At 41.9% G+C, this 13,798-nt stretch overlaps 1 protein-coding gene across 2 annotated transcripts; it reads right to left on the reverse strand.

Moving 5' to 3' along the window:
- Positions 1 to 819: 819 nt before the first annotated feature.
- stbd1 (starch binding domain 1) lies at positions 820 to 11,519 on the reverse strand. 2 transcript variants are annotated; one of them, XM_021622580.3, is made up of 2 exons: positions 10,844 to 11,519; positions 820 to 3,513 (listed from the first exon to the last, which is right to left on the reverse strand). In XM_021622580.3, exons 1-2 carry the CDS (start codon positions 11,271 to 11,273, stop codon positions 1,871 to 1,873), a joined length of 2,073 nt encoding a protein of 690 aa, XP_021478255.3. In that variant the 5' UTR covers positions 11,274 to 11,519; the 3' UTR covers positions 820 to 1,870. The 2 variants fall into 2 exon arrangements, with proteins under 2 accessions (XP_021478255.3, XP_090047747.1); XM_090191621.1 differs by having other exon boundaries at positions 820 to 3,492; positions 10,844 to 11,435.
- Positions 11,520 to 13,798: the final 2,279 nt, after the last annotated feature.

Consider the following 13,798-nt stretch of genomic DNA (forward strand, 5'->3'; position numbering starts at 1 on the left):
TATGTGAGTTTGGCCAAATCGAACACTACCTGCACCAATGCATAGCACCAAAAAAAGTTGAGGAAGAGAATGGTCTGGGGCTGTTTTTCAAGGTTCGTGCTTGACTTAGTTCCAGTGAAGGGAAATCCTAATGCGTCAGCATTCAATGACACTAGACAATTCTGTGCTTCCAACTTTGTGACAGTTTGGGGAAGGCCCTTTCCTGTTTCAGCATGACAATGCCCTCGTGCACAAAGCGAGGTCCAAACAGAAATGTTTTGTTGAGATCGGTGGGGAAGAACTTGACTGGTCTGCACAGAGTCCTGACCTCAACCCCATCAGGATGATGTGGAAGACTGAGCCAGGTTTTAAAAAATAAAGCCAACATCAGTGCCCGACCTCACTAATGTGCTTGTATGGAAACAAGTCACAGCAATGTGCCAACATCTAGTGGAAAGCCTTGCCTGAAGAGTGGAGGCTGTTATAACAGCAGGGGGGGGGGGGGGGGGGGGGCAACCAGACCAATGCTCAGGATTTTGAAAGGAGACAGTCAACATAGTCCACAAACACATTTTTTTTTAAAGTATACAATTAGGCAATACAGCCCAAGGGGTTGTCAAGTGTTGGCCAATATAACTTGACACTAATTGCTACTATGAACTTACCAAAGTAAGTTTGCTTCATACTCTAGGTGTATTGTCTGATATTGGCTGAGTATAACATCCAGGACCCAAACCCCAGTTTAGAATGGCCTCATACCAAATCCATTGTAACAGGCGTTGGGATGAGAGTCTACTTTGGGATGCCTACAATAAGAATGAGAGTCTAGGAAGGACTGCATTCCAGGAAAATATGTTTGTTTATTGGGTAATAGGACAGAACACTACTTAAGCTAAATATATAACAGTAGTACATTAAACACATTGCAATCATAAGACATTTTATTATTAAAAGATTAGAACCAAGACACCATCAATTGTGCTAAAATAAAATCTAAGTGAACCAAACCAAAGTGAGTAAACATGTCAAAAACCTCCAGGAACGCTGATAAATGTATTATCAAAAAGGTTAAGGGACCTGGTGAAGCTATATACAAATATAATTCAAGAAAGCTAAGATCTGATGTAGAGATATGACATTTAAAATTCCAGCATCACAGTATTTGCATAATAACAATTCACTGACCTATATATCGGTTGACGGTTAAGAGTACACTTCTATTTCTGGTAAATATAAACGGCCCATTTCACGAATCACAAAAAGACAGCCTGAGTAACTGCAGTAAAACATGTAAAAAAATACTTGGATAACACTTATTGCAGTGATTATTGCTATACTGCCAGAGCACAAATAATGCTGGTGTCAAAGCCCAACGTAGTACAGAGCTGCTCTAGTCAAAGTAGTGAATCATCATCATCATCATCCTATAATTGGACAATATCCAAGCGCCATACTAAATTGACATTCATCCAACTCTTACCTTTGCATTACGTCATTGACTTAAGACGTGTCCACTTGATTAATAGTTGTGTTGCTATAATGCAGTACATAAAAGGACTAGAGCCCTGATTAGATACTTTACCCAAAGTGTACTCAATTACTTCCCTGTAAAAAGAAAAGGATCAGGGTATAGAATGTTGGAAACGGCTTTTTAAAATGCAAAGAGAAAAAAAAAAAAAAAAAAGTGAATTAGTGCACAGGGTGAAGGGTAAGAAATTGGGACGCAACCAAGTCCTCTATCATCAACCCCTTGCGCCAGTCAGTCCTCTTCCTATGTAAGAGCCACACACTGCTAACACCACTAGTAATCTATTCTTAGTACACTTCTTAGAATGCTACTAAAGAGAATGACCACTAGTGTCATCCACTCCTCCTCCCACTGGTTGCTCACTCAGAGGAAGCCCCACCACCTGTTGAGGTTCACCACTCCACCGCCACGACCCGTTTCCAGGTGCCTATTCTCGCTCTCCTCCCAGCGTTGGATTTCTCCATTCTCCACCAGAACGAACTTCCACTCCACCAGTTTCTCCGCAGGGAGGTTGACCCAGCTGGCCCAGAACCCGTCCTGGCCCCTCTCCAGCGGAACAAAGCCCTTCCAGCTCCCCAGCTCCGGTTGGTTCCCAGTCACAGCCAGTTCCTGCCGGGGAGACAGGGTGTGATAGTGGATACAGAACCTCACCTGTACTGCATGGGGTTCGTTAGGAAGCACAGCTGCCATTTTATTCTCCTGCAAGTCTCCATCTAGTGTTACAGGTGTGGTTTCAGCTTCTTTGACCTTTGATGTGGGCGTTTCAGTGATTGTTGAATCGTCTGCATTGTGCTGCGTTTCTGTGGGCTGATGCTCCGCCTCGTCAGAGCAGTCGGACGAGTGGCTTATCCTCACCCAGGGAGTGTCAGCGTTACCCTCTGCATCTGTGACACTTACCGTCATCCATTCATTGTAGTCCATAGTGGCTTCCATGATGTTTATTTCAACTTCCTGACAACCGCTCTCTACCCGTGTGTCCATGCTCTTATCAACCCCCTCTCCCTTCCGCTCGGAAATCACATGGGTGTCGCGAGCTTCCGTCGGCTCCCCGCTTAACCCTTCCATCGCGGTGTCATGAAGAACACCGTCTCTGTTGGGATCAGTGCAGAGACTGTCTGGCTGTTGGTCAAACAGTTCCTGGGGGTTGCTCGTCATCCTCGCTGTAGGGTCAATCCCTGTTGTATTCCAGCTTTGAGCCGGTTGTCGAGCGTTTCCACGGTCATTGAGATCGTCTCTTTTCGCTACCCATGCATTTGCCACTTCACAATATTCGAAACCTGCTGAACGATCGTCCACTTGCGGGAAGTGACTGTAGAGATCCTCAACCATCGCTTCCATGTCATCCTCCATGGTTCTAGACTTCTCATAGACCTCCACATGGCTGGTCATCACAACAGCGCCTGGGCATTTTCCTTCCTGGATCACCGTAACAGACAGTTGGTCAGGTTCTTGTAGACCAGAGTCAGTCAACATGTCAGGGAGAGTTTCATTGACTTGTGGAGCTTCCTGAGGGTTGTTGGCAAAGGTAAGTGGATGGCTAGCCACAGACTCCTCGGTGCGCTGACAATCATTCCTCAGTTCAACTTCCTTCAAACCCTCCTCTTCCGGGTTATACAAGTCTGTAGCCTTCGTCTGTCCAGATTGACTGTTTATGTCACTGAGGGAATGGTGACTGGTAGCCTGTTCCTCCTCATCCAGGGTATTGTCAGTCTGAGACCGTGTGTCATCCTGACACAAGCCTCCACAGATCTGACATAGGCCTTCATAATGATGACATAAGCCTCTGTGCTCTTCAGGTGGAGAGCAGAGGTGAAACTCAGCATAAGGACCGTCGCTCTTCTTGGTCGTTCTTCTCCGTCTAATGGTTTGTAGATCCTCATTGGTTGTTGGGATACCCTCAATGGGTTCTACATCCTCATCGATTGTTGGAATCCGTACCATGGGCTCCCTCTTCCATGCCTCTCCATCCCAGCTCGCCAGTGCCTCTGGAATCACCTCAGTCTCCTCTAGAATAGAAGAAGATGCAAAATGAGTGATCAGTCTACATCCTCACATTCTAAAACAATAATAAAAAAAAAAAACACCCATCGAATTAGGAATACAATGACAGGAACCTTCAGGACGGTATTTAAAACATTTTTTTATTTTTTATAAAGTCAGCTGTTTTGATAAGGGAGTTGGTCAACCATGGTCAGCCAGTGCTGTGATAAGATCACGTCGAACAAACGAAGTCAAAGATGATGTGCACTGTGTAAGCTAACCAACCAGTGAGGAATGATCATTTTTAAAAAGGAACATTCCGTTCAAACAAGGCCATCAAGCCAGTCATAGTGGATGAAAATCAGAAAACTTATTAGACAAGTTGTAAATGCAACAAGTACTTCATATTGTATCTATACTGAACAAAAACTAAGATTTGAAAGCGTTAGTTCTTAAGGAACTCAAATAAATGCATTAGGCCCTAATCTACAAAAATGCACGCCTGGGAATACAGATATGCATCTGTTGGTCACAGATGCCTTTAAAAAAAATATATATATTTTTTTTATGTAAAAAAGGGGCGTGATCAGAAAACGAGTCAGTATCTGGTGTAACCCACATGCAGGGAGACATCTCCTTCACAGAGTGGATCAGGCTGTTGATTGTGGCATGTGGAATGTTGTCCCACTCAATGGCTGTGCGAAGTTGTGGGATGTTAGTGGTAACTGGAACACGCTGTCGTAAACGTTGATCCAGAGCATCCCAAACATGCTCAATGGGTGACATGTCTGGTGAGTATGCAGGCCATGGAACTAGGATAGTTCGCTTCCAGGAATTGTGTGCAGATCCTTGCGACATGGGGCCGTCTGTTATCATACTGAAACCCGACGGAGGTGGATGACCGGCACGACAGCGGGCCTCAGGCTCGTCACAGTATCTCTGCCCTCAAAATTGCATTTGAATTTTTAAAAAATTGTGTCGTTTGTCCATAGCTTATGCCTGCCCATACCATAACCCCAGCATGGGGCACTGTTCACAACGTTATCAAACCACAACGCCGGTTGGACGTACTGCCATATTCTCCAAAACAACGTTGGAGGCTTATGGTAGAGAAATTAACATTAAGTTCTAGCAACAGCTCTGGTGGACATTACTGCAGTTACCATGCCAACCGCACGCGCCCTCAAATCTTAAGACATGTGGCATTTCAGAGTGGCCTTTTGTCCAACACAAGGCCCATGTGTAATGATCATGTTGTAATGACTTGTTGATATGCCACACCTGTCAGCTGGATGGATTATCTTGGCAAAGGAGAAATGATCACTAAAACATAGATATACACAAATGTGCGCAAAATTGAATTAAGCTCTGTGCATAGGGAAAATCATATATCAGCTCATGAAACCAACACTGTACTTTGAGTTTATATTTCAGTGTAATAACTCAGCTTCAAAGAGACATTTATGGTCGGAGAGACTGCCTCTAATAGATTATACTGCATAAAGGTGGTATAAAACAATGGTACAAGACAATTTTAGGCTGACAATTCTATTACATTTCTGATATGTAACAAGCCTTTGTTTATAGCACCTGTCCAGGGATATTCAAATCAATCCCCTTTTCAGGACCCCTGTCTTGCAAAGATAATTAATAAAAATCCAACTTCACAAATCTTCATTGTAAAGGGTGTGAACACTGTTTCCCATGCTTGTTCAATGAACCACAAACAATTAATGAACATGCACCTGTGGAACGGTCGTTAAGACACTAACAGCTTACAGACTGCAGGCAATTAAGGTTACAGTTATGAAAACTTAGGACACTAAAGAGGCCCTTCTACTGACACTGAAAAACACCAAAAGATCCCCAGGGTCCCTGCTCATCTGCATGAACATGCCTTACGCATGCTGCAAAGAGGCATGAGGACTACAGATGTGGCCAGGGCAATATATTGCAATGTCCGTACTGTGAGACGCCGACGGACAGCTGATCGTGGTCGGATTCGCGTAAATTGTCGAAGGAGTGAGCGTTACACCGAGGCCTGTCGATTTAGAGGTGGAGGGTCTGTCATGGTCTGGGGCGGTGTGTCACATCATCGGACTGAATTTGCTGTCAATTCCAACACTGTGCGTTACAGGAAGACATCCGCCTCCCTCATGTGGTACCCTTCCTGCAGGCTCATCCTGACATGACCCTCCAGCATGACGATGCCACCAGCCATACTGTGCGTGATTTCCTGCAAGACAGGAATGTCAGTGTTCTGCCATGGCCAGCGAAGAGCCCGGATCTCAATCCCATGGTGGAAGAGTGGGGTAACATCTCACAACAAGAACTGACAAATATGGTGCAGTCCATGAGGAGGAGATGCACTGCAGTACTTAATGCAGCTGGTGGCCACACCAGATACGGACTTAATTTGATTTTGGCCCCCCTTTGTTCAGGGACACATTATTCAATTTCTGTTAGTCACAAGTCTGTGGAACTTGTTCAGTTTATGTCTCAGTTGTTGAATCTTGTTATGTTCATACAAATATTTAGACATGTTAAGTTTCCTGAAAATAAAACGCAGTTGACAGTAAGATGTTTTTGTTGCTGAGTTTAGTTGCGGGTCATTCTGGTGGCTAAACAGAGCCTTACACCCTAGTTTCCATTTCACCAACAAAAGTTAAATGCAAGTTTCTATATATAATCTCTAGGAAAACTATTTGCCAGTCGTTGGGTAGATTGTGTCCATCGCTGTCAAATATACATTGGAATCCATCTTGTCCAAACCACACCCCAATCCTGCAGTGTTAGGGAATGGAATGACATTAGGAAGCGACTCCTGCGGCGCGTGGTCTACGACGTAATCTAGCACCAGCGACACAGCAAAAGGGTAACTCTATTTGAATTCAAATCACTGTTAGACAGCACCCCTTTTGACTTTTAGCAAAACCTTCTATGTATTTGCCCGTTTTAGAAGTGCTCAGGAAGTGACTTTGGACCTGAATGCTCAAACAGTCATGGGATAAAAAAAGGGGCTCAAAGTTGACCTAACGTTTTGCATACCCCACCATGAGTCACTGCCCACTTCCTGTATGGAAAGTTCTTTAAAATCAAAAGGGAGTCAAGTGATTGAATTCATGTGGATTTACTCAGGAATGCAGTGTGGCTCAGACAAAAGTTGGAGTCAGACTTGTCCCTTGCTTTCAAATAAACATTTGACAGCCGATATTGTTGAGATTCTAGATATGAATTTGTTGACAGGAAAAACTAATTTACAGTTTAGGCAGACACTAATTCAGGGTTGTTTCGTTTGCCAGCCACCAGAACCAGCCGCAACACTCAGCCGATTATGTTTTCCATTGACAAAGTGTCATCTATGTTGCATTCCCAACCATACAGTTGCTCAAAGACGCTTTGGTCAGGTCCAATAAGTTCAGTGGTTTATACAAATATTTATGGATGGTTTTGTTCAAATCAAAAAACGAGTGCTGTCAAAGTGAATAAATTCAAATATTTTTATTCCCCCAATTGAATGATCAAATTGATTTCAAATTAGACTATGTAGCCTATAATGTATTAGTCTTCAACCAATCTTGGTTATTTATTTGTAGCATATTTTTTTAAATCCTTCGATTGTGTAACAATTGCAGACACTGGCAACTTTTTATTTGTAGTCCACTTCAGAACGAAGTTCTGCAGTCAGCCATCTTGATTCTGTTTAGCCGGTGTATAGAGTGACGCAGAATGGCAAAAAAAATGAACTACTCAATTAGCTGTTCACAAGTGGCCCGAGGAAGTCGGTAACTAAGCGTTTAAGTGCAACTTTATTGACGATGGTTTGGGGAAACAGCGTGGAGATTTAACGATGCGCCTACAAACAGTCTAACGATGATCTTTGCCTTAAAGATGCTGTCGGGAATCCGGGCCCTGGTCAGTTTGCCAAATATTTAAAATTTATTTTATTTAACTAGGCAAGTAGGTTAAGAACAAATTCTTATTTTCAATGACGGCCTGCCTTGTTCAGGGGCAGAACGACAGATTGACCTTGTCAGCTCGGGGATTCGATCTTGCAACCGTTCGGTTACTAGTCCAACGCTCTAACCACTAGACTACCTGCTGGTTACTAGTCCAACGCTCTAACCACTAGGCTACCTGTTGGTTACTAGTCCAACGCTCTAACCACTAGGCTACCTGCTGGTTACTAGTCCAACGCTCTAACCACTAGGCTACCTGTTGGTTACTAGTCCAACGCTCTAACCACTAGGCTACCTGCTGGTTACTAGTCCAACGCTCTAACCACTAGACTACCTGCTGGTTACTAGTCCAACGCTCTAACCACTAGGCTACCTGCTGGTTACTAGTCCAACGCTCTAACCACTAGGCTACCTGCTGGTTACTAGTCCAACGCTCTAACCACTAGGCTACCTGCTGGTTACTAGTCCAACGCTCTAACCACTAGGCTACCTGCTGGTTACTAGTCCAACGCTCTAACCACTAGGCTACCTGCGGCCCACACAAAATATCTAACCTCATTAGCGGTGCAAAGGAAGGGTATAATACTGCGTACTTTTGAAGTTCAACAGTAAATTCACAGAATTTGTTCTCACATTTTATCACAACATATGTGACTTTGTTTACTTCATATTATCAGTAGTCTTAATTCTCTGGACCACTGGTTTCAACAAGTAAAATGTGATTATTTAGAAATAGAAAAATGACAAAGCTGGAAAACATGATCAAATATGAATCAATTTAGTGAATACCATTAGTGTTAGATATCAGGTTCAGCATGAAACATTTGTACACACTGAACAAAAGTAAAAAACGCAACATGCAAAGTGTTGTTCACATGTGCAAGAAATAAAATATGTTGCACAAAAAGCAACTCAAATGTGTTAACATCCATGTTAGTGGGCATTTCTCCTTCGCCAAGATAAATCCATCCACCCGACAGGTGCGGCATAAAGACGCTGATTAAACATCCTCATTACACTGGTGCACCTTGGGTTGGGGACAATAAAAAGCCACTAAAATGTGCAGTTGTGTCACGCCACAGCTATCTCGTGCAATTGGCATGGTTACTGCAGGAATGTCAACCAGAGTTGTTAGAGAATTTAATGTACACTTCCATCAATCTGCCTCCAATGTTCAGGAGAATTTGGCTTTAGGTCCAACCGGCCTCAATCACGTGAAACAACCTCCACATCGCAACGCATTTTCACTTTTGGATGAATAGCGTTCCCATAGTAAACTGCCTCCTACTCAGTCCCAGATGTTAATATATGCACATTAGTAGTCTTGAATAGAAAACACTGACGTTTAAAACTGTTTGAATGATGTCTGAGTAACAGAACTCATATGGCAGGCAAAAACCTGAGAAATCCAGCCAGGAAGTGGGACATCTGAGGTTTGTAGTTTCAAAGCTTGGCCTACCGAATACACAGTGTCTATGGGGTCAAGTTGCACTTCCTAAGACTTCCACTAGACATCAACCATCTTTAGAAACTTGTTTCAAGCTTCTGCTATAAAAGGGGGGAATGGGACATGAATGAGTCAGTATCTGGCAGAGTGTCTCAGGCTCATGACGCGCTATTTGGACATAAATGGACTTTATGGAACAACTCAGTCATTTGTCAAACTGGGATTCCTGGGAGTGCATATCTATAATGTTATTTCTAACTTGTTGACTCCAACATGGCGGATATTTCTTTAGTTGGATAGGGCTCTGAGCGCCGTACTCAGATTATGCTTTTCTGTAAAGTTTTGGAAATCTGACAGCGGTTGCATTGAGAAGTCTCTTTAATTCTGTGAATAACACTTGTATCTTTTATCAAAGTTTATTATGAGTATTTCTAGGATATGATGAGGCCATCTGCAAAATCACCAGATGTTTTGGAATCAAAACATTACTGCACCAATGTAAACAGATTTTTGGATATAAATATGCACATTAACGAACAAAACATATGTATTGTGTAACATGTCCTATGAGTGTCATCTGATGAAGCGCAAAGGTAAATTATTATTTTCTATATTTCTGCTTTTTGTGACTCCTATATTTGGCTGGAAAAATGGCTGTTTGTGACTTGGCTCTGACCTAACATAATCATATGTTGTGCTTTCGCTGTAAAGCCTTTTTGAAATCAGACACGATGGGTAGATTACCAAGAAGTTGTTCATTTTCTGTATTGGATTTGTTGATGTGTGAAAGTTACATATTTCGAATAAATATTTTTGAATTTTGCACTTCTCAGTGGAACCCGTGGAGGAATGTTGTTCTGCTAGCGGAACCCATGGAGGAATGTTGTTCTGCTAGCGGAACCCGTGCGCTAGAAAGGCTAAGAATACAATGAATTTCCAGTAATACGGATACTATTGAAAAGTTTGGTATAGATATGCGTTTTTATACATTTTATTAATGGACATGGTACAGCCTTTGGTAGGTAGGCTGCTGGCAGGCTTCGGCACAACAAAGTAAATATTTTTGATTCTGATGGGGTACAAAATTTGATATTTTTTATTTCAATTTTTTTTTAAAAACGTATAGTTCACCCAGATTACACATTGGTTTACTTACCCTGTAAAACGGTCAATGGACAGGGTATGACATTACTTAATGGTTTGGCTTAGTTTCCCGGGCACCGTTTCCACATGCTAACGTTGTAGCATTTGTAGAGAATTTATTGGAACACATTCACACCTAACAATCCCATGTGGCACAAAGTCCATTCACGGTATGACCATTAGCATTTTCCCCCCACATGTCCAGTCCAAATCATCCAAAAGTATCTGAAATTGATTGAAGCTCAACGTCACTTACAGATAAATTGTACATGCGAAAAATACTAATAACCAAAACATGACTGGGATTTGTGCCAAATGCTAAAATTGCCAGGGACACTGAAGCAAAGCGTGGACTGTTATCACATCGTGTCCATGGACTCCTTACAAGGTAGCCTAGCGGTTAGAGCGTTGGGCCAGTAACCGAAAGGTTGCTAGATACAATGACCAAGCTGACAGGGTAAAAAATAAAATAATCGTCGTTCTCCCCCTGAACAAAGCCGTCATTGTGAATAAGAATTTGTTTAACTGACTTAACTGGTTAAATAAAATACTAAAAAGTAAAACAATGTAATTTGGGTGAACCATCCCGTTAGTTCAGTCTCATGCGCACTCAGTTGAAGGAGACCTGCGCACACGTGTGTTTGTAGGCATGGCTGTAGCAGGAATCTAGCATCATGGAGGGTCATTCAAAATAACATACCGCAACACAGAACGAGCAAGATAATCTTACTATACGAATGGTTGCTTATTTGTCTTAATTCAAATCATAACCGATCAGAAAATGGGAACACAAATAAATTGATTTACCTGTTGACTCGACACAAGAGAGGGGTGCTTCTTCGGTTGTAGTCTCCTTTCCGTCTTCTCCAGTTTCATCTTCAACCTTTCTTCTCGGACCTTTCAGTGTCTGTATAGATCTGTATATGATCAGTGCAGCCCATACAGACATCATGGCAATAATAGCGAGAACCACTGCAATCATCCAATCACTCATACAATACAACGCAGTTAAATCCCCAGCACGGTTTTCAAACGCGACGGTTTTACTTTTCTTGATAGTCATTTCTGAAGCTTCGGTCATCGATAGGAGAGAGCCAGGTACAAGCAACGTGCTCGCATATAAACACCCGTGTGTGTTCTTCTCCACGCGCGTTCCAAATGACCTCTTATTGCGGCACAAACACATCTCAGATCTGCAATCAGGTGAGCCCGCTGACAATTGGCTGATTCGAATCATGGGCTGCGTTTACACAGACGGCCAAATTCTGATATTTTTTTGTTGTTGTTGAGTAATGTGACTTTTGACCAATAAGATCAGCTCTGAAAAATATCTGACGTGAAAAGATCTAATGTGATTTATCAAAATACCAATTAGTGGGGGGAAAAAAATATCAGAATTGGGCTGACTGTGTAAACGCAGCCTAGGGTAGGGTTTCCCAAACTGGGTCCTGGGCGTTGATCAAGGGAGGCAATCCAATCAAAATATTGCACATTTCTTTCGCTCAAGCGCCTCCTCAATTAGCCTGTATGTTAAACCAAAATGATACAACATAAATCAATCAAACAACAACACAATGAATTGCAGACAGACACACCTTGAAAATAGTTCAAACAATATTTTAATGATTGTGTGTTGCATTGGTCATGTTGCATGGAAATTGATGCTTTGTGATACAAATTGATGCCTTTTTTGTATTATAGTGGACCTGCTCACACTTGTGCAAATATGCATTATTAGTGTGTGGGTGGTATGGGCCTTGATCATGAATAATCCAGTATAATCGGGATCTTATTATTTGACATTACCATTTATTTCAATACTCACAATTGAGAACTCGTTCCTTTCCAGCATGTCAACATTAGTCATACTGTAAATGAAATGTACGAATCTTCTGCCATCTAGTGGAATAAAGGGGTAGGTCCCACAATCCGTGTATTTGGCTTTAATAGGCTACTGAACTGTAAAACAAATATATAAAAATGTATCAAGGTTAAATCATTGACCAGAAACCAGTGTCGGACATTCATACGTGAATACGTCATTTGTTGAACTGTATTATTGCGTCAGTATCATCACGTGATGAAAAACCAATCGTTTTTCTGTTTACCGGTAGTTTTGTGTTTGATATCACTCTGGCATAATCCAAATGAATCTCGATGGGTCATTATTGACGTTTAGCGTCGACAGGGACAGAGTCCTCTGTTTTTTTTTTTAAACAGACTGTTGTTGTAATCGATAATCTCTTCAAATTAGGACACTTTGTTATTACTCTTGAGTAAATTAGCTACTTTAAATCTAATCTTATTTACCAGTCAATCGATGGTGGAGTCTGTGCATGCGCTGCAGTTGTACATCATCGCGTTCTCCCGCTCTTTTCTTGCACTCCACGGTCAGCTCCTTGGTCTTGCTGACGTCGAGGGAGACGTTGTTGACCTTCCACCACACTGCTAGTTCTCTGACCTCCTTGTAGGCTGTCTCATCGCCGTTGGTGATCAGTCCTACCACTGTCCTATCGCCAGCAAACTTGATGATGGATTTGGAGTCCTGCGTGGCTTCACAGTGGTAGGTAAACACTAAACAGGGTCCCACTTTAAAACTGATCTAAATGACACAAATATTGGAATAATGCCATATTTGGACTACATCAAGTTAAACAATGTTGGAATGATGTTACATTATTTATAAATACAATCATTTATTAATTTGACAATAAACAGTAAAATCCCAGGTCAGAGAGATAATATCAACATAATATTCAGTGCTCTCCACTCAGTACAATGAAGCCTGTTTCTTTGTGATGTTTTCTGTCCTCATGGAAAGCTGTGAAAGTCTGTTTACAGATGAAGATTCGACATGCCAATGAATGTCCCAAGAGACTAAGGGACGGTTTTGCGGACACAGATTAAACCTAATCCTAGACTAAATTGCACTTTTAAACGGGACAAATTGAAATTGCATTACTCAGACATGGTTTAAAATAGACTCTCAGATTTTCCCTAGTCTAGATTTAAAAAGTCAGATTTCAGGACGAGTTAATTTAGATCTAAGTGAAGGATTAAATGAAACCTGGCCTGAGTCCGTTTTGACTTCAGATTAATAGATATAGGTCCCCAGGTTGACCTTGACAATGGAGGAAAATGGTTGACCTGGACTATTTCAATGACTATCAAAGAGCACCACCAAGGGCAGACAGAGGGGCGGTTATAGACAGGAGTAAAACCCACTGAATGATTTGGTTTATATCAGTTTCCCTGACCATGTCCACATGTACAAAGAAAATGCAGCTGCTATTTGTTTGCTTGAGTCAAGGCTTTGATCTGACATCTTCGGGGAAGGCCCATCCCTCCTTCCCTACTGATCACCTTGAGGTTTTTGGCATCTGGAACTTTCCATCGTGAAACAGGAGATTTGTGTGGTGTAAGTGAACTGACTGTATGCAGAATAGTCCACAAGGTCTGCAATGCTATATACATGTATACACCGTACCAGTCAACATTTTGCACACACTTACTCATTCCAGGGTTTTTCTTTTTTTTTAAAACTAATTTCTACTTTGTAGAATAATAGTGAAGACATCAAAACTATGAAATAACACAAATGGAATCATGTCGTAACCAACAAAGTGTTAAACAAATCAAAATATATTTTAGATTCTTCAAAGTAGCCACCCTTTGCCTTGATGACAGCTTTGCACACTCTTAGCATTCTCTTTACCAGCTTCATGAGAAATGCTTTCCAATGATAGTCCCACTAAGCTCAAA

Source organism: Oncorhynchus mykiss, chromosome 12 (assembly GCF_057628025.1).
Source record: "Oncorhynchus mykiss isolate SJ-2025 chromosome 12, ASM5762802v1, whole genome shotgun sequence".
In the NCBI taxonomy this organism is placed as follows: domain Eukaryota; kingdom Metazoa; phylum Chordata; class Actinopteri; order Salmoniformes; family Salmonidae; genus Oncorhynchus; species Oncorhynchus mykiss.

Coding starts and splice junctions, on each gene's coding strand:
- stbd1 (XM_021622580.3), bottom strand. CDS start 11,273: ATGATTCGAATCAGCCAATTGTCAGCGGGCTCACCTGATTGCAGATCT. Junction 3,514..10,843: donor CTCTTGTGTCGAGTCAACAG/GTAAATCAATTT, acceptor CTTCTATTCTAG/AGGAGACTGAGGTGATTCCA.